Below are 21,218 nucleotides of genomic sequence, written 5' to 3' on the forward strand. Positions count from 1 at the left end.
CATCCCAAAAAGAGAATCCCAAACTCTGGTTGCAGGAAGAACCCCCCACCCCCAACATCGCCATTTAGATCTCTGCTGTTTAGGACACTGGAATGATTTTGGCACTCCGTTGCTCCACTAGAGAAATGTCCTAGGAACAAAACCCTGGACCTTTACGAGAAAAGAGCGGAAGCGCCTGCTTGGGGAGGTGAGCATATAAACCGTGAAACAAAAGGAACTCCTTTAAAGCTTTGGTTCCTTTTACTTCCAAGAGCAACCCAACAATTACCCGGCTGGATCAGACCAAAAAAGTCCATCTGGCCTAACCAGATGTCCTGCAGCGCTCAGGGAGGGCGTCAAGGTAATGACCATGCTTTCGTTTTCCGTCCCCGGCATTCAGAGGTGCACTGCTTGGCATGTGGAGGTTCTACAGCGCCGCGGAAGCAACTCAGCCCCCATCGAGGACGCCCGTCTTTCCTGGGAAAAGCCAAAAAGACGTTCGCCAGGGCGGTGTCTGCGTCCCTTCCTCGGCACGTGCGCAAAGCATTCCCTCTTGCTGCCAGAACCGTTGCTTCCCTTTGAGCTCAACCCTGTGCGTGGTCACTAGGAAGCAAGTCCCACAGTGCTCAGTGGGCAGCTTACTGTGTCCAGCGCAGTGTCCATGGGATGGAAGCTTTAAACAGGAGACTGACTTATCCTATGCAATAACCGCAATGAATCTTCCCAAGGTGGAATAAATAAATAATTTTGCGCTCCTTCTCTCGTAGAGTTGCAGAGTGTTTACTGCTCTGGTCCAGTTTGGATAAAGGTGCGCGCGTGCGCGTGTGTCCCAATTACACACACATACAAACACAATGCGGTACTCCAGCCAAGTACGGCAGGATCTATAAGAAAGATCTCTTTCAAGATGCAATTTAAGAATCCGTAGATACAACGTTGCGCAAGAAATTTGGGCTTAGGGTCCCTTTCTTCTCTTCTTTCTTCCCGCTCTCGTCGCACCCCCCCCCACCCCGCCCCCAGCCCCACGACGACGCTTTATTTTTCCTGAATTAAGAAGGTGACATTATTCTTCTCTTCAAGTACTTCTGTTAATATTGAAAAACGTGCGTGTGCATCTCAAGCGGCCGCGCTCCGGCTCCGCCGCCATTTCAATATTAATGAAATTGTTTAATCTCCTAAATTCGTCGTGTTTAAGTTACGTTTTGGTGAGTTATTGACCAGCAACGAAAATGCAGTTAATGTGGTGTGTGTGTGTGTGTGTGTGTGAGAGAGAGAGAGAGAGAGAGAGAGAGAAGTTTATAATAAACGATCCACTCTCTTTTCTTTCCTTTCCTTTTCTTTTCAAAAAACTCAATGTCATTTAGAAATAAAATAAAAATGACACAGTGTGGTGTGGAGAGTGTGCAGGGGCGAGTTCCTGATGCTCACTCCCAGAGAACTGCGTCTAGGCTTGGAGCCTTTAGGTGCGAGACAGAGGTGAAGGGACAGCCTGGAATTGTCAGGTTGAACCCGCTCGGAGTCGTTTCGGTCCGGATCTTCCTTCTAGAATAGCGAACCAGCAGCTACGTGGTACCACCTTCAGGGTTTCCTAATTAGGTCTCAACTGCTGATCTCTCTGGCTCGCATCCTACAGGATGAGGTATTCCAAAAAGCTGCATTTATGACAGCAACCCTGACCCCGCCCATTTTTGCCTCGTCTTAAATTTGCGTGGATGCCGATGGAACTGTCAAGTGGCAAGGCGTTCCACCGGATCATTATGAGTTAGGGGAAAGACCTATACCTCCTTCGGCGTGTCTTAAACCTCTATTGCCTCCCATGTGTTTTTTTAAAATGTATATTTTGAAACCTGGGTCACCAAAGACAATTTTTAAGAATGATTTCAGCTGTTCGCTGCCAGTTCGTTTGACCGTTTAATAAGTTTCCTGCCGGCCCCATCGGTCCTCTTTGCGCGCCTGTTTCCCCTGAGTTAAAAAAACCAAAAAGGCCCTGTTCGTCTTCCTATGCTGAAGATATTACTGGCCTACTCTATAGGCTCGCTGTAAGAATAAAATCTGCCCAAGAGTATTAAAAACTGTTTCTTAATTATACTGGGGGCTTATTTCGTGAAGAGGAAAGGTTCTGGGTTTTGTTGGTAAGAGAGGTAACTCCGCACTCTAGTCATTTTACTTGCCCTTTTCCAGCCGGACGTTTGGTTCGCTTTTAATGGAATGTCTCGGAGAACTTTGGCGCTAAAGGAAGGTGGGCATGTAAGAGGGCGACGACTGCGCTGTCCTCTGAAAGTCGGATGCCCCCAGCTGAGTCCTTTCTCAAGCATTCCTTCCAAGCGTGGCGCGTTCGCCTTTTCCGAAGTCTGCAGCTACATTAGAGGGGAGGATTTGGGGTGGGGGTGGGTTTTTTTTTTTTTGTTCTGCAATCTCTTTTTAGAATATCGCTTTCGCACGACTTTTAAACCACCCGTTGCTCTACGTGTTGAACTGCTCACCTGTCACTTTCGCCGCGTCGTATCAACAGTCACACAAGAGGTGTGTAAGTGATTTACACGGGAATACAGAAGTAGGTCACCTCCTCAAGAGTGGAAAGTCTTTATTTAGATTTCAGCGATCCTTTTGATCCTCCCCCTCCCCCGGCGAGGACCAGAGCGTTGGCGGATGTCGTGGATACGCTGGAGAGCTCCACAACTCGGTTGAGACGCAGTGTACATGTAGGTTGTCCTTTCACACGTTACTCAACTACGAAACCAGGTTTGCCACAAGCATTTAACGGAGTCGAGGACAATCCCGAGTCTCAGAGGACTCACATGTATTCCCCAGGCGTTACGATCCTGGTGTACACAATAAAGAAGGAACGTGCGAAAGGATCTAATCCTAATTACGCTTGTGGGAAGTTTCACGAGAATCAACGGCACTTACTTTACCTGGGGTGCCTACTGAATGTAATACATTTTTGATCGCGACAAAAATCTGCTGATATCTAGATACTTCAGCTTAACCTGCTAATGGATCGCACGGAACAGGTGAAATAACGTCCCGATTCTAGTCCCAACAATACAATTGAGACTTTATGTACTAAGATCTATACTTACCTAGGAGTAAATCCCATTGAGTAGACATACACAGGATCGCGCTGTTAAATAGTTTGCTGTTATAGACGCGCTCTAAACATACCCGAGTGTCTTCTTTACACGTAAACAAGAAATGCCAGTTAGCTAAGGTAGACCAATTCAGCGGATCCGTTTTTCATAGGATCATAAGATTATTCATTCATGCGTGCATGCACATAACTCACGATCCAGCCACTTTCCAAGTTCCCTTAATTTCAGTGAAATGGTGAAATGGCCTAAAATCTCATCCACTGCAACAAGTACTTTGATTAGGTAGGATCGTGAACATGCAATTCCCGAGCCTACCTGAAACCTCCTTAACTGTTTAGCAGGAACCCACATTAATTTGAAGAAGAAGAAGCAGCAGAGATAGGCGATCTCCTATCTCTCTCCGCTCCTCATGCCTCCTTAGAGGGCAAATTGCCAGAAAGAAGGAAGAAAGCAGCGAGGGAGATCTTCGCTGCTTTTAAAAGTGATGGGTCTCTCACTGGGGATGAAAAGTTGGCCTTTCTTAGCGAGGAAGATTCAAAAAAAAAAAAAAAAAAAAAGAGAGAACATCCCCAACCCCTCAAATAATAAAACAAAACACGGGAGGGATCCGAACACTTCTAAGTCTCTCTCTCCCCATTCTCCGGCCCGATTTCGGCAGCGTGCATGTGCTTAAGGTCTCCCTCCTCCCTGGCAATCCACCGGGGGGGGGCGACTTCAAAGTGGCTTAACATGTGGCTGGACCGTCTCCCAAGCAAATAAATAAATCCGCCCTTAAATAAATAACTCATCCCCCAACCCAGAGCGTGATTTATTCCACCGCGGAAAGACAGGGGTGGAAAGCGACTGCGTTTCGAAAACAAACAGACCCAAACGCCGCCAAACTCCGAGCGCGCACACAACACAAGAGAGTTTCCCCTTTTCTTAAAAAGAGTCCTTAGAAACGCCAAGACAAGAGCTGGCTCGGATTTGGGCGAGAGAAAGGCCTTTCCAGCTGGGGGGGGGAGGGAGGGGGAAAGGGAGCCCTCGCCGGGAACGGGGGGCGGGGTGGGGGGCGGCGCGGGACGGGACAGGGGGCCCAGCCTGAAGCTAGCTAACAATACAAATCAGGGAAAAATGTCGAACAAGCAGAATAGGCCAGGCAAGCAATTGCCACGTCAAACATCCCTCCTCCGGCTTCCCCATCCGCCCCCCCTCTCTCCCCCTCCAGCCTCTCAGTCGCTTCATTTGTAAGTGTGAATTGCGGGCGAAGCGCCCCGCCAAGTCCCTGCGCCCAGAGACTCCGCATGCACACAACCCGGGCTGGCTGACTCGCACGGTTGCTCGCGCCCCCCTCTCCCCCACCCCTCTCTGCGTCTCCCTCGCACACATCCTTCCCGGGCTGCGGTCCTCACCCCTTTTCCATTCCGGCGGCTGCGCTTTGCCTTCCGATGGCACTGCTTCCCATTGGCCCAAGGTGTCCGTGTAAATAGGTGTCAATGGAACCAGATTATGCCTTTCCGCCAGCCCTCTTGCGCCTCTCTCTCCCCCCTCCTCCCCCCCTCCTCCTCCTCCTGGCTTCTCCTTCATCCTCCCTCCTCCCTCCCCTCCTTCCTCCTCCCAAGGCGATTGTCATATGATAGAGAAGAAGTGGCACGCTAATGAAGCGCCCCGACAGGGGTCTTTTCTGCTCCAGTCGCCGCCTGCAACCAGCAGATGATTGGGAGGCAGGAGATGGAGGAAGCGGCGGCGGCGGCAGCAGCTACTTAGCTCGGGCTGCTGAGCCCGCCGAGGAGGAGCGCCTGCCCAGCCCTCGATCGGCTCGCCTCGATCTCTCCTCCGGGGCTGCGCACAGCCGGACCAGCCCCGCTCCACGCCGGCTTGCGCGGGGACAGGACCTCCAGGTTTCCCCTCAGCCCCTCCGTCGGAGCCCAGGGAAGCAGCGAGCCGGTCCGGGGGACAGCAGCGGGCAGGCGTCGGGGAGGAGCGGGCCCCGGATGCGGACTTTCGGCTGGAGGCAGCGTTAAGGTGAGCCGGAGATGTTGGAGGGGGCGAGCGGAGGAGCTCTTGCTCCTCTCGGATGGCTCTTCAGCTGCGCGGGTCAGAGGCTCCGCCGAGAGGAAGTTTGGAGACGGGGAGGGAAACTAGGAAGAAATGTCCCCCCGCTCCCGCGTGGGTTGCTGTCCCGTTGCGTCCCTCGTACTTGACGGCAGGGGGAGGGGGATGAACTTTTATGAGTTGCGGACCGGATGGTGTTATGGTGTTTGTGAGTGAGGGAGTGAGGGAGTGAGAGATGGACTCTGGAAGGGAGTTTACGCTTTCATGGGGGCTGGGTGGGGGCGTATCGGAATAAATTTTTGTACTTTGAAACCATCGCTATAATGGTCGGCGGAGGAGGGAGCCCGTCTCTCCAACAGTGGCGAGGAAGCAAGTCCCTTTGAACTCCTCAGCGTTTACTCACGAGTAATGGAGGGTTTTTGGTTTTTTAAAAAAAGAAAGGAAGGAAGATCGGTTTGTAAGAATTCTTACAGGGCAAGCACCGGGAAAGCGCCGTGAAACCGATTATGATCATCAACAATGATGTATTTATTTTGCTGGAAAATGAGGGATGGATCACTCCTAATGCCCAGAGCTACAGTTTCTGAGGAGGGGCGGTGGTTTTGGTCTGTCAGTATAACTTCTTGAGTTGGAGGTGAAGCCCCCCTCCCGTTCCCTTGTGTGCATGTGGGGGGGGGGACTTTTCTCAGATATTACCCCAGCAGACTTACCCACTCCTGCAGGCTCTCGCCGCGAAAAGCAGGGAGACGGAAGCCTAGAAAATCGCCGCTTTCACCTGTAAACTACTTTCTGCCCCACCCCGCTATAGATATAGAGATCTATTTGCTTAACGCGAGCTCTCTTACCGCCCCTCTCCTCAATCATCCCCCCGCCTCTGCAGATCTCTTCCGAGCCGCCGCCGCCGCCGCCGCCACCATGCCTCGGCCGGGCCGCAACACGTACAGTGACCAGAAGCCTCCTTACTCGTACATCTCGCTGACGGCCATGGCCATCCAGAGCTCCCCGGAGAAGATGCTGCCGCTGAGCGAGATCTACAAGTTCATCATGGACCGCTTCCCTTACTACCGGGAGAACACGCAGCGCTGGCAGAACTCGCTGCGCCACAACCTCTCCTTCAACGACTGCTTCATCAAGATCCCTCGACGGCCGGACCAGCCGGGCAAAGGCAGCTTCTGGGCGCTGCACCCCAGCTGCGGGGACATGTTCGAGAACGGCAGCTTCCTGCGGCGCCGCAAGCGCTTCAAGGTCCTCAAGTCCGACCCGCTGGCGCCCTCCAAACCGTCGGAAGCCGCCCAGTACCTCCAGCAGCAAGCCAAGCTGCGCCTCAGCGCCCTGGCCGCCGGCGGCTCCCACCTGCCCCAGATGCCGCCCTACAACCTGGGCGTCTCCCAGCCCTCGGGCTTCAAGCACCCCTTCGCCATCGAAAACATCATCGCCCGCGAGTACAAGATGCCTGGCGGGCTGGCCTTCTCCACCATGCAGCCCATGCCCGGCGCCTACCCGCTCCCCAACCAGCTGACGACGGTGGGCACCGGCTGGCCCCACGTGTACGGCTCCGGCATGCTCGAGACGGCGACCCCCATCTCCATGGCCAGCGGCGATTACAGCGCCGCCTACGGGGTCCCCCTCAAGCCGCTGTGCCACGGCGCCGGGCAGACTTTGCCGGCCATCCCGGTGCCCATCAAGCCCACGCCGGCCGCCGCAGTGCCCGCCTTGCCCGCCTTGCCCGCGCCCATCCCCACCATCCTCTCGAACTCGCCGCCTTCGCTCAGTCCCACGTCCTCGCAGACGGCCACCAGCCAAAGCAGCCCCGCCACCCCCAGCGAGACCCTGACCAGCCCGCCCTCCGCCCTCCACGCTGTGGTCGCCGTCCACTGACCCCCGGGCCTGAGGGAGGGAGGGGGCGCTGGCTGTTGGGCTGGCTGGCGGAGTGGGGGAGACAGCAGGAAAGGAAAACCCCTCGCCCCACCCGTCAACCCCCCAAGTCGACGACGTTTCCCTTTATTTTGACCCTCCTCAAATTTCCTGGTCCACCCGCCTGCTATATTTATTCGTCGGAAGGGACTGAGCGGTGCGTGCTTTGGGTTCAAATACCGCCCCCCCCCCTGCAAAAAAGAAAAAGACTTTACCATCTCCCTCCCACTCCTGGGCACTCGGCTTCCAGAGGAACTCGGTGCGTCTCAAGGCAATTGCAGCCCCACGCTGAAGAAAGGCAAAATCAAACTTGTCTGTTCATTTCTGTCTCTCGTCCATCCTCCCCCCACCCCCCAACCCGGGCAGGATTTCTCTTGGGGAAGAAAGGAGATAAAAATCCACAGCCATCACAGATGCTTCTTCCCTCTCCCCCCTCCCCCTCTTTCCCCCACAAATTGGTTTCACTTTGGAGACTTCTCCACAAGGTTTGTTGTCCAACTTTTAAGAAGTTCTTTGGGCAGGGTGACGCCATGCACTGAAAGGGTCGCTCTCTCGCTCTCTCTGCAACGTCCAAACCCCGTGCCCTTGCTTTCCATGTAAGGCTTTTTTTTAAGACACCCCCATCCCAACCCCGGCCTTTCACGCAAAAATTGTGCTCCGGCAAAGGTGGGGGACAGGCCCCGAGGAAGAGAAGGATGTCCCTGTGAAATAAGAGGATGCCCGATCGAACCAAAGTCAACTGCTTAAAAAAAAAGTCCCATTTATTTTAATGGGACATTTTCAGAGCAATTCTGTGTACGTTTCCAAGTGAGACTTACTCCCAGGTAAATCTGCAGAAGATTGCAGCCTTAGGCCTGAGGTTTTCGGGAGTAAATACTTTTTCAACCCTGTGAGATTTATCTCCGATTAAACATGACTTTGGATCCGGCTGCTGTTAACTTTTCTTTGGGGAATGCACACACAAACTAAAAGCTAATTTAGCTGCGATCCTATCCGCACGTCCGTACAGGCTCTGCTGACTACAGCGAGACGTACTTCTGAGGAAACTCCCATAGGATTGCGCTGTTTACTGAAGTGCATAATTTTGGCTGGATCGGGTCCGTTATGTTTACGAAGTCGTTTAAACGCCACCCTGAACCCCCATACCCTGGCCCGTTTGCTATAACTCTTATAATGTGAAAGTTTACTTTCCGAGTTGAGAAGGGGAGTGATTTTCTAATCTTTTGATTGTTTCGAGGATATTTTTTTTTAAGTCATGGATTATGTTTTTAACGAGGGAAACCAGACCCAGTACCAAATGAGATTCAGACTTCCAGTTTTGGTTTTAAACGTGGCAACTGAGAGGCCTGAGAGGAACGCCCATTAAAAATACCCTTCTTTTCTGTCGGAACTACTGAGAAAAACTGAGGAGGGGAGGGGGAACTAGGAGGGATAAACTGTACATGTCTGTGAATAGGAATGATTACCAACTGTGTAAAATGCACTTTCGTTCGATGTAACCCTTTCCTAGCTGTAGGTAGTTTGCTGGAATCCGTCCGTTTTTGAACCGCTTAAGTTAAAAGGCGAAAAGCAAAACGAGATGCAGAAGCGCCCAGGCGAAGCTGTTAAGAACCCGATGGCCCGATCTGGCAGGAAGTTGCGCTGCAAAGAAGGAAGCATGCGCGAGAGCAGCGGGGGAAAGGAAAAAATGCTCACGGATGTGCTCTCTTCTTGCGCACCCGCAATTTCAATGGTGCTTTTGCAAGAGAACTTCCCGCTGGATCGGGCCATGTGTCGTTGTTGGGTTTTTGTTTTTGTTTAATTCCTGTACAGAACCGAGCATGATATTTAAAATATTAATGTTCCTGTTTCCCTCCCAGCATGCCTGTTTTCGGACAATTGTTTGGGTTTTTTATTTTTTAAAGTCTCTACGTTAAATTATGAAACTAGCCGTCCAAATAATATTTTCTCATTAAAATATGTAAAGCCAGGATGGGACCTCATTGGTCGTCTTTTTCAGCAGAAAAGTCCCTTATTTGATGCATTGCAGAATTGCGCTGTTTCAACGTGGAGAGGACATAAATAAACAAGCGGGGGCGGCGGAGAGATAGAATCTCTCCCGGGAGAAGAAGGAAACAGCCTGAAGAACAAGTGTTTGTGTGTGTGTGTGTGTGTGTGTGTGTGTGTGTGTGTGTGTAATCACATTTCCTTTGAAATCCATGGGTTTGACATAGATTAAGCGGCAATTAATGGAAGGGGGGACGACTTCCTACTTTCCCCTAATCCTTCATAATGCATTCGTTCATATATTCTCAAGATATTACTGATACAAAGCACAAATGAAAAGGTTAATTAGTAGGAAATATGCGTGTGATTCTTGATTCTGATTCACACGTCATGCTATGCCTCGTAACGAACTTTGAAAGGAATATCTTTGCTAAAGACGGTATAAGCAAAACATTACAAGTCTTGGGCACAATTCGGCCAAAGATGCTCAGTTAGGGCTGCGATCCTAAAGCACACGCAGAAGAGGAAGTAAAACCCACCAAACTCAAAGGGACTTGACGTCTGAATCAGCAGAATTGCCACAGAGATCTCATCCGAGTAGCTTTGGCGTGAATAGATCCCATCTTATTGCATTCGATGGGAATTAGTCATGACTAATTTTTGCAGAATGCTACACCATCGGACCGCAGTTCTTTCTCATAAAAGCCCAGATGCGTTTTCCCCTTTGCGGGAGCGAGGATTCCATCCTCTGGGCTCCATCCAGTTCTACCTTTTCCCGGGATGGCAGCGCCCGCCCGTCAAACTCATGCGCATTTCTTTCCTTATTTGCCTCTGCTAGAAACGATGCATCTGCATGCATCTGTGCATTGTCATCCTCCTCCGTGTTAAATTCACGTGGAGCCCAATCCTCTGAATAGTTATTCGGACGTTGGCCATACTTTTTACTTATTCTCGGGGTAGTGTGCATACCGTAGCTATGATTAATTTCCATCAGAATGTGTATGTGTGTGATGGAATACACACAGTGACAATCAACTATTCTTATTTGGCAGAACTTTCAAGCAGTAGATTTTAATGCTTTCTCTTGAAATCGGTTCGTTTAAACGATATAATTTGAATCTGGATCTGTCTAGATAATTCAGAGCAGTTTTGGAGCAGGCCTATCGATCTCAGCCGAACCGGCTTCGGAATATGTAGACTGTGGATTGGCACCACAGAGACTCTGAAGTGCTTAAAAAGCGACAGTCTGGTGAGACCTCAGTATGGGAGAATTCTTCTCAAGATTTCAGCTGGGAGGCACTGGAGGGTTGAGGGCAAGGGACGAGTAATTTCCCTTCCAAAATGTAACGCGGTGCTTTCGGGGGCAGCGGAGAAGAGAGGAAAGCGAGAACGTTGAACTTCTCATGCGGCGGATCCCAGGGATCCATTCGCCAAAGGGACTTCTCCAAGTGGAGAGATGCCGGGGTGTGTGCGTGTGCAAATCCACTGGGTTGATTAAAATGCGCCGAGCTGCTGAAGGCTGTCAGAATGGAGACAACGCGCCCCATTCATCAAACCCAACCCACGATTCTATCGCCACGATCAGCCTCGGGGGGAAGCATTCAAGACGCGTCACTGGATCAACGGGCTCTCCCCGCCTCACGCCACAAAGTTTTCCCAAACAAGCCACGGCCCAGGTTTGGGTAGGGCGAGATCTTCTTCCACATTAATTAGTTGGCCTTAACTTCCAGTCGGGACGCAAGCGACGAGAGACGCTTACAATTCCCGATCCCTAAATCGTTAAGCCGAAAGCGATTTTGCAAGCCGCTCCTGTGCCTATTTACTTGGAAGTAAGTCCCACTTAGTTCCATGGAGCATTCCCAGCTAAAAGTCTGCACAGGGATGCAATCCCACACGCATTTACTTGGGAGTAAGTCGTATCCTCGCGCAACCCTGAGTCTAGTAGGACTTTACTTCCGAGTAAATGGGCAGAGAAGCGGCGATATTTCAGCACAGCGCGCATTTGGGAGTAAGCAAATAAATAGGCTTGACTAACTTCTAGGTAAGTATGTGTAGGATCCAGCCTGAGTGAGTCGTCTGCTGTTTCCCCGCACTCCAGAAACTCAGGCTGCGATTTTAATCGTCGAATTGTTTTAAAACTTCAGGTTTAGGGCATGGGCGCAGCCACGATTTATGTTGGGGGGGGGGGGAAACGGAGTTATCTGCGACGAGATTGGTCAGTTACTTATTCTTATTTATTTTCTAATTTGGGGGGGGGGAGCTCCCCCCCCAGCTACCCCCACGGTTTAGGGTTCGGGAAAGCTTCCGTGCTGCCCTGCCGTGCAAAGTGGAGAGCATGAGAGGCTTGGTCTGCACAAGGACTGAGGAGCCTCACGCAACAGGAGCAGCCAAAGAGCAGCAAAAACCACCCACCACTAACCACAAAATCCCGACCCCCGTTTCACTCTCTGTAGCTAAATACTTGCGGTGTCATTTGAATCAATTTCATCTATAAGCGGGATGGAGGAGCACCCGCAGAGCAGGAATGGCCGAGAATGTGGATTTTAGGAACTCTTCTACTCTTTGTCTTGGTGAACGTAAAAAGCGGAAGGAGTCCAGGACCCCCAGCACCCCCCTCGCTTTTTGTCGGCTTCAAAGCACCACACAAACTGTCCGATGTGGCTGGGCTCCAAAAAGTCACCTCCCAAAGGCGGGTGGGTTTAAGAGAGCGCCATTAAAATTAAATAAAGTCACGCTAAACGCCCCTGCAAAGTTGCCACCGGATTATATCAAGCTGTGATTTATTTTGTGTAGGGTGTGTGTGTGACCTCCGAGTAAACCCGCAAAGGATCAGGTACATGTCACAAGTATATTTCGTCCGTTAGCTGTAAGGAGGATGTGATGGAACTCAAATGCCAAACAGAATTTGGTTTAAGTTGGGTGGGAACAGGCTTGGAAATGCAGCGCGATGAGGTAAAGCTGTACAGTCAAGCGCTCGCAGGACCCAGAGAGTTTCCTGGCGCAAGGAAGGATGCGCAACAGCATGCAGTTCTTGCGCATCCCGGTTCTAGTGTACTTTTTCAATATGCCTTCCTTGCAATAGCGCACCTGAAGGAAACTACCTTTTCCTTTCCTTTTCCTCTTCCCCCCCTTGTCTAATTCCACTGAATAAGCTCCCCCCCCCCAATAATAAAATAGTAATAGTAGTAACAACAACGGCGACATCAACAACAGCTTGGCCGGTTCCACCCAGCAGAAAAGAACCAATTGCAACCCAAAGCAGCAGGAATTTGACACTGCAAGCGAGCCTACTTTCTGGGAAGTTTTCAGGTTCGTCCTTGTGTTTTCAACCCAGGTAGGTTTAGACATCCAGCCTTCCGAGTCTTTGTCCAAAGGGAGGATGCGCAGAGAAGCGGGTGCCTCTTAATAAGGAGTAATAAAGAGTTTTGTTTGTTTGTTTGTTTGTTTGTTTATATTCTGCTCAGTTTCAAAGGAAGAGTTATTAAATTCTTAGTGTGCATATATGTACACACACGCACACATCGAGAAGGCAAGCGGAGGGTGTTTTTCGGTGGGAGGCGCGGGGGGGGGGCGCATGAGAAGAAGTGCCAGTCTGTGAAGCCTTGAAGGGGCTGTATTTGTTTCTTTTAAACTAACAACAAATTATCTAATTAATATGTTTCAATTACAGCCTGTAAAAAGGAGGCTTTGGACCGCCTGCCGTGGGCTGACAATAGCCTCTGAGTCCAACTCTAGGAGCTGACAATAACTTCACAGCTGTTTCTTTTACTTCCCCTACTTTTCGAGGCATGGGGAGGAGCGGTAGGAGGAAGAAAAAAAGAAAAGAGGAGGGGGGAATAAAGAAAAAAGAAAAATGCCGTCTCCTCTCCAAGATCACTTGAAACCGGCGCTCAAGAAGTTATGGAATATGTCCTTGTGCCAGATTCGAAGGCTGTTCGGAGGATGGGGGCGTGCGAAAGAAAGAAAAACGACCAGGAAGGAGAGAAAGGGCACAAAACCTTTTTCTTTCTTTCTTTTTGGCTTTCTCTCTTCAGCTCGGGGCTTCATTTCCCCCTCCCCCGCAAAAAGCCCTCCGACGTGTGAAAGGGCCCCATTGAAAAGCATTAAACAAATATATTAGAATTCTGTCACTTTCTCCAATTGACTAGATCAAAACCCGGGTCCCAGGGCACTTCATTGACTTGAATAGAAAAATGCAGAGAATGGTAAAGCGAGGCCGGGCCACCGATGTAGATTTAGGCCCCTCTCCCTCCCTCCCCCACCTTCCTCCTCCTCCTCCTCTTCCCTTCCTGGGACAAAAAGCCTGCATTTTCACAAACACATTTCTGACTCAGAGACTAGGAAACCACTCCTGAAACTGCTTTGGAATTTAAATGCATTTTCTTTCTTTCTCTGTCTCTCCCTCTCTCCCCACTTCTCTTTTCCTTCCCTTTTAAGAAGTGGGTGAAAGTGGGGGGAGGGGGGTGAGCAGGGCTTCTGTTTGCACTCTAGTGTAAGTTTCGTTGCCATCCTGTTTGTGAGGCAACAGAAGGGGTGCCAGGACTCGGGAAGATTTACCGCCAGGGTATGGGGTGGAGTCGGTAGATGCCTTCATTAAAATAAAAGAAAATAAAAATAAAAATAAATAAGGAACAATGTAGGAGAGGGTGCAAAAACTCTAGGAAGCACCTGCAGTTTTCTGATAATCCAGAGCAACCCCAGTCCTAGGAAGTAAGGCCCACTGTAGGACTTACTTACGAGTAACAAGCCTAGATAGGGCTGAGCTGTTCGATTTGACAAAAAGGCAGGAGGGTGGGAAGCTAACCCTTAGCAGTCTCAATTGGAGCTTACTCCCAGGTAAATGTGCATATTTCAGGACAGGAGTGTGTAGGATATCACTGTTAGGCTGCAGCAGAGGATTGCAGCACAACAGTTTAAGCCTACTCAGAAGTAAGCACCACTGAGCACAATGGAGCTTACGCTTAGAGAAGTAGGTGTACAATTCTGGAGTGGAGCTGCACCGATTTCAATAGAGCTTTCCCAAATCATGTCAGAACTGTGAGGCTTGTAGAGAAATTGCCTCTTGCAGGTCAGCTGGTTGGCTTTCTGTTGCAAGTAGAATGTGGCTGTCTCTGAGTTTGTTTGTTTTTAAACGTATTATTTATTTTTATTTATTTCATGAAATTTATATACCAAATGATTGCAACCCCTCCCTGAGAAAAGCCCTCAAGGCATTTTACAGAAAGAATAATACAATGAAATTATTAGTGAAAACAATGAAAACATCAAAAGAATTGGAAGCAGCAATAAACTAAGAACACACCAACATTATCAATATCTGGGTAAACAGAAATGTTTTTAGCAGGTGGCAAAAAGAGTACAATGAAAGCCCCTTTTCAACAGAAGCCATCAAAACGACTCACTGCTCTGACTTCAGAAGCAGATTATAAGGAAAGCAGTTGTAATCTTTTGTATTGTTGACCTGTTTTAGGCTGTAAAACTTAACAGGGCTTTCTTTGTTTAGCTGTTTGCTTGAAATATTTTCAACCCCCCCCCCTTCTTCACAAGGGACCCCAGGGTGGGGTGCAGTAGCCCCATTTGAAAAATAATAACCATCAGCACAATGATAATCAGCACTCTTGCATCTGCCCACAAGACAGGATTTTAGGTAGCTCTGAATTTTACAGGTTCCTTTTTGTCTGAAAGGTATTGTAGCTCTGGATGCAGCGGTGTGTCCCTGCCTTAAGAAGATCTCCCTGGGCCCAGCAGTTAAACAACTATTACTACATTGGCAAAAAGCCCCTTTGGGGGCAAAGCACTAGAAAGAGTGTCAAGAGTTCAGGTTCAGGCTTGCTTGGAGGCAACTTGGATACGTTCTGGTCTGGCTTCAGGGTTGGCCATGCCACTGAACCTGCCTTAGTAGCCCTGGTTGATTTCAATTGTTGGGAGAAAGATAGTAAGTGGAAAGTGACCATGCTTGTTCCCCTTCATTGACTGGCAGTTTTCAGTGCCATGGTATCATAGAATCATAGAATCATAGAATCATAGAGTTGGAAGAGACCACAAGGGCCATCGAGTCCAACCCCCTGCCAAGCAGGAAACACCATCAGAGCACTCCTGACATATGGTTGTCAAGCCTCTGCTTAAAGACCTCCAAAGAAGGAGACTCCACCACACTCCTTGGCAGCAAATTCCACTGTCGAACAGCTCTTACTGTCAGGAAGTTCTTCCTAAGGTTTAGGTGGAATCTTCTTTCTTGTAGTTTGGATCCATTGCTCCGTGTCCGCTTCTCTGGAGCAGCAGAAAACAACCTTTCTCCCTCCTCTATGTGACATCCTTTTATATATTTGAACATGGCTATCATATCACCCCTTAACCTCCTCTTCTCCAGGCTAAACATGCCCAGCTCCCTTAGCCGTTCCTCATAAGGCATCGTTTCCAGGCCTTTTACCATTTTGGTTGCCCTCCTCTGGACACGTTCCAGTTTGTCAGTGTCCTTCTTGAACTGTGGTGCCCAGAACTGGACACAGTACTCCAGGTGAGGTCTGACCAGAGCAGAATACACTGGCACTATTACTTCCCTTGATCTAGATGCTATACTCCTGTTGATGCAGCCCAGAATTGCATTGGCCTTTTTAGCTGCTGCGTCACACTGTTGGCTCATGTCAAGTTTGTGGTCAACCAAGACTCCTAGATCCTTTTCACATGTACTGCTCTCAAGCCAGGTGTCACCCATCTTGTATTTGTGCCTCTCATTTTTTTTGCCCAAGTGCAATACTTTACATTTCTCCCTGTTAAAATTCATCTTGTTTGTTTTGGCCCAGTTCTCTAATCCTTTTGGAACATCTCAGGGAGGTGGGGGTTGGGAACCCTGTGCTTCAGTCGCTCTGCTCCTACCTCCAGGGCCATTTCCAGAATGTAGTTATGGGAGGCTGAGCACCATGGGAGTTGTCCTGTTGTGCTCAGCAGGGTTCCATCTTGTTCCCCATGCTATTTAACATCTAGAAAGCTGCTGGGAGGTGTCACCAGGGGATTGGGAGCATCAACAATATGCCCAGCGCGCTCTCTCTCTCTCTCTCTTCTATTTGAATCAGGAATAGCTGAGATGGCAGGTGTTTGGAGGTGCTGATGGGCTGGTTGTGGGCCAGAGATGGCATTTTTTGGTGATAGTACTGCCCATAGCAGCCATTTTGTGCTGGCACTTATAACACATATCAAGATATGAGTACCAGCTCATGATTTTTTAAACCAAAAAAAGACCCCACACAAACATTATAGGAAACCTGAGAAATATATATTTTTAGGACCCAGTCTATCTTGTGACTGTAATTTGTTTTAAATTGTTTTTAAGATTGTATTTTTAAATTGCTGTAACCTGCCCTGGGACCTTATAGTGAAGGGCAGATAAGAAAAATGAAATAATAATCATGATGCTGACGATAACAATAAAACAATATAAAACTATTTCTTCTTACATGGCACTTGACAAATTACCAGGGGAGACAGCTCCCTGCTGCAGAGAGAGGCTCAAAATCTAAAAAGTGACAGAAGGGAGAAAATGGAGGAAGTGGAGGGAAGAGGAGGCAAGGGGGGATGGGGAAGAATAGGAGTCGGCTTCAGACGCAGCTTTGTAACTTTGCAGCAAGCTCCTGTGCTTGCCCATTTTGGAAATCAGACCCTATATGCTCAAAGGAGCACAGTGATGTGTTTGCTAAAGCAGTGGGTGGTGGCGGCAGTGTAAGTTACCAACATCTGAAAAGAACTGTCATTTTCTGCTGGCTGGGTGGAGGGAAATAGTTTATTGTTATGAGAAAGTGACCCTCCAAAATTAATAATGTGGAATGAGTCACTAGGTGCAGATCAGTACTCTAGCAGTTTTTACTTCTGGGTATAGTTAGTCCCTCAAATATCTCCAAAAGACATCTCTGCTGATCATGGAATCATAGATCATGATCTTTTGGTAATATACAAATACTGGAACGAAATTTATTTGCTTAACCCATCAATCAGCTAAATGGCAGATGATTCATCAACTAGCATTTGCAAATGGTGGACAGATATGTACTGCTGACTTATTTTCATTTCCTCCCACCCCTTTTCCTGTTAACAGGCCACTGCAGGTTACATACACACCATACAACTAATGCAGAATGTGGCAGTTAGACTGGTAGCTGGGAGTGGCTGCTGGGACCTTATAACACTGGTCCTTAAGGATCTTCACTAGCTCCTAATAATTTCTCAACACAATTCAAAGGATTGGTGATGACCTTTAAAGCCCTAAGCAGCCTTGGCCCAGTATCCCTGAAGGAATGTTTCCACCCCTATCATCCAGCCCAGACACTGAGGTCCAGCTCCGAGGGCCTTCTGATGGTTCCCACACTGCAGGAAGTGAAGTTACAGGGAACCGGGCAGAGTGCCATCTTGGCAGTGGTGCCCTCCGTGTGGGATGCCCTCCTGCCAAATGTCAAGGAGAACTACAACATTTATTTTAGAAGACATTCTGAAAGCAGCCCTGTATCAGGAAGTTTGACTTTTTAAAATGCTTTTATGTGTGTTGGAAACCCAGCTAGATGGGAGGGGTATAAATATTGCCATTATTATTATTATTATTATTATTATTATTATTATTATTATTTAACACCCCCCTGTGCCCGGGAACCTAGGGAACTGTGGTTTGTAAAGCTGGAAGGATGTTGGAGTGGGTCTGCTAAAGGCACGGCTCCACAGCCCCTTCATTCCTGGAAGAGGGCTCATCTTTATTTCCATTTGACACAAAAAAACCCTTTATCCCTTACTATGTCAACCCAGGATTACATGCAGGTTTCTCAAGCCCTGGTTCCAATAGGGGGATTTCCCTCCAGCGCCCCTCCCCACTGCAGCAAGGGGGTGGGCAGAGGTGAGGCAGGTAAGTTGTGCTGTGGGTGGGAAGCCCCATGAGGCTGCATCTGCCTTGTAGGCCAGTGGGCCCCCCTCCCCTGCCGTATTTGGTTGCCAAAACTCCCTCAAGTGTTTGCAGGGTTAAAACACACCTTCCACAGGCTTTGCTAAATAAAAGCAGTTTATTTTGTATCATTTGTTTCTAAATAAAAAAAAATGAATGGTATTTTATTAAGTGGTAAGCAGACTGTTTGCATTAATTAGAGCAGCTCCTTGGAGAGATATTACAGCCAAGAATAATATTCCACCACAGGAGAACTCTGAGCATTCCAATGCCCTACTTTGAAAATTGCTACAGACAAAATGCAAAGAACCCCACCCAACACACTGGGTTTATTTGTCAATATTGACTTAGAAATTCTTTTCCCCCTTCTTCTTCACAATTAAGCACAGACATACTTGCATTTATAAAGTGTTTACACCTTTTTTGTTTCAGCTTTATCTTTTACAGTGAAAGAGGATAAATACAAAAATACCTATCTTAGATTTGGGATCATTCCCTAGTCCAGTTTATATCTGTGTGAAGTACCAGGGTGGGTTGCAGTAAGCACCAGCTTGTTGTTAAATGAATAGATGATAGATAGATGATAGATGATAGATCGATGATAGATAGATTAGATAGACAGATAGATAGATAGATAGATAGATAGATAGATATAGATAGATAGATAGATAGATAGATAGATGATAGATTAGATGATAGATAGATGATAGATCTATCTCTATAATACACACAAACACACATTAATTTTCAATAAACAGAACAATTAATTTACAACAGTGTTATTCTTTAAAATAACAGAAGAAATAATGGGAAAGGAATATGTTTATGGTGCCTCTAGTGTGTCCAGGATGTTGGAGGAGGGAGTAGAGGAGGGCAAAGAAGCCAGGGAGGTCTGGTGGCTTTCAATCAACTGAGTTTTATTACAAAAGTCAACAAATGTCTCCTTGGCCAACTTTTCATCCAAGTTGCCAAACTCTATTGTACCAAGATTTAAGGGAGTGATGTTTCACTTCTCTCCAGTTCTTGGCAATTTCTAGCCATACTTCTATAAGGAGTTTCATGACTAGCAGTTTAACAGTAATTAGGTAGATCCTCCCCTCTCTAAATATAGAGAGGAGGGCTCAGGTCAGGTCATGAATAATCAGTTAGCTAATAACCTGCCCAATGACATCAAAAACATGTTTCCCTGTTTCCACTGCCAGGAAGAATCTAGTCTGCATCAAGGCATCCTGGATTGCTTCATTTAAAGGCTGATACTGGATTAGACACTTGATTAAAAAACTTTCATTTTAGTAAATTTTCCTGACCATATAACTTAGTAATGTGCACTTATTTGTAAATACTGTGAAATTTATTTGTATATTATTGATAATTATTTTACTGATTTTGTGTATACCACTTGAGATTTATTGATTAAGTGGCTCATAAAATTTCTTCAACAAAAAAATAAATAAATCACCACATTTCCCTCTCCAGGATGCTTCTGAAAATACTTTTTAGCCTTTTGGCTAGATTTATTAAGCATGAGGTCTTCTGAAGACACTGGGGAATCTTGCAGAAGAAGAATGGGAACTCTTTGTGAATGATTAGACAGACAAAAAGATCAGATAAAAACCTTACAACCAGTTCTGCTGGTGACAGTGAGATTCTACGCAAACTACAATCCTTTTTCTTTGCAAGATGCCACTTGGGTTGTGAATCACACAGAAATGATGGCGCATTCTGCCCTGCATTAGTTTCCAGAACCAGTTATGAAACAAACCACATCTCTAGAGTAAACAAGAAGAACTTTTCCAGAGCTTAAGAGGCTATTGCATTGATCTGGCACATTGAATATCTTCTCAAAAATATCACTCAAGGCAGTGAGTGAGGAACTCAACTCATTGCTCCATGCATTCATCTTCCATTTGCTTACGGGTTTTATGCCTTCAATAACTGTTGTGTTGTGAAGAATGAATCTGCTTTATACTGAGGGCAGATCCTTGGTCCATCTAGCTCAGAACTGGCAGCAGTTCTCCAGGGTTTCAAAGAGAGAATATTCCCCACCCTACCTGGAGATGCTGAGGATTGAACCTGGGACCTTCTGCTTGCAAAGCAGATGCTCTACCACTGAGTTGTGGTCCTTCTCCAATGCACAGTAAGGTGTGGTGTGTTCTTCCCATGTGCAATAAGGGGTGGGGTAAATAACCATACCTAGGCTCAACACTGGGTAAGAGCCAGCACAACTTTATTCGTTACAACTTACAGAGCCTGGCATGGCATAGAAGAGGGATCCAAATATTGAGCAGCCTGCTTTACTGGCTGATTACCCATCTCTGCTAAAATGTTGAGATAAAATGAAAAGGAGTTACACAATCCTTAGCCCCCTGCCCTACCGTTTGAGCCCCTACTGGGTGATGCCCACAGGTAACCTGGAAGTGTGATTGGGTCAGCCTCCTGCATGGTCCCTCCTCACTTGTCTAACTATGAATCACACCCCAGTGCCCCAGTCATGGAAGGCTGTGACACGTATGACTGCATACCAATAACCACAAAACAAATAATGCCATGAGGAAAGCCTTGCCTGCATGCTAAGTTCTTTCACTGCTGTGGGTGGAATTCCTTCCATCCATATCTCCCAGCAGAATCTCCTTCTTCCTTCTTGTTCCCAGAACACATTGCAAAACACAAGACCTCCCCTTCTGCCTATGGGGTTTGCAGCCCAAATCACAAATACATATTTTGCTACACAAGCACAGGGCTAATACAGTGGTACTCGGATTACAGACGCTTCAGGTTACAGACTCCGCTAACCCAGAAATAGTACCTCGGGTTAAGAACTTTGCTTCAGGATGAGAACAGAAATTGTGCGGCGGCGCAGCAGCAGTGAGAGGCCCCATTAGCTAAAGTGGTACCTCAGGTTAAGAACAGTTTCAGGTTAAGAATGGACCTCCAGAATGAATTAAGTTCTTAACCCGAGGTACCACTGTACAGAGAGAGTTTTTGAACTTCCTAGATAGGACCTTCTGTATGTGATCACTTCCTTTCCCTCCTCTGGGCAAGAGCCCTGCAACAAAGGAGACAATTCTTTATATTGCCTCCTTACTGTGAGGAGACTCTCTTTCCACCCTGCCTCCAAGCTGACCAGATGTGCATGGCTAAAGCTCCTGCTTTCAACATTAGCAAAGACTACCAACTTTTATTTTGCTGCAACTTATAAGTATTTTTCAGTACACTACTTTGCTGTATTTGCTGCCTGCACAGAAATGTAAGTAAACCTTCTTTTCTGACCATCTTATTAAAAATGTGTGATT

General features: G+C 47.8%; 1 protein-coding gene across 2 annotated transcripts; it reads left to right on the plus strand.

The window, feature by feature from the left end:
• The first annotated feature begins 311 nt into the window (after positions 1-311).
• Positions 312-8,989, plus strand: FOXB1 (forkhead box B1). 2 transcript variants are annotated; one of them, XM_083412843.1, is made up of 2 exons: positions 312-340; positions 5,986-8,989. In XM_083412843.1, exon 2 carries the CDS (start codon positions 6,021-6,023, stop codon positions 6,981-6,983), a length of 963 nt encoding a protein of 320 aa, XP_083268969.1. In that variant the 5' UTR covers positions 312-340; positions 5,986-6,020; the 3' UTR covers positions 6,984-8,989. The 2 variants fall into 2 exon arrangements, with proteins under 2 accessions (XP_083268969.1, XP_083268968.1); XM_083412842.1 differs by lacking the exon at positions 312-340 and adding an exon at positions 4,469-5,075.
• The last annotated feature ends 12,229 nt before the right edge of the window (positions 8,990-21,218 follow it).

Source organism: Podarcis tiliguerta, assembly GCF_965153285.1.
Source record: "Podarcis tiliguerta genome assembly, chromosome: 14".
Lineage (NCBI taxonomy): Eukaryota > Metazoa > Chordata > Lepidosauria > Squamata > Lacertidae > Podarcis > Podarcis tiliguerta.

Excerpts from the sequence above, each read along its gene's own strand:
- FOXB1 (XM_083412843.1), top strand. The coding sequence starts at position 6,021 with ATGCCTCGGCCGGGCCGCAACACGTACAGTGACCAGAAGCCTCCTTAC.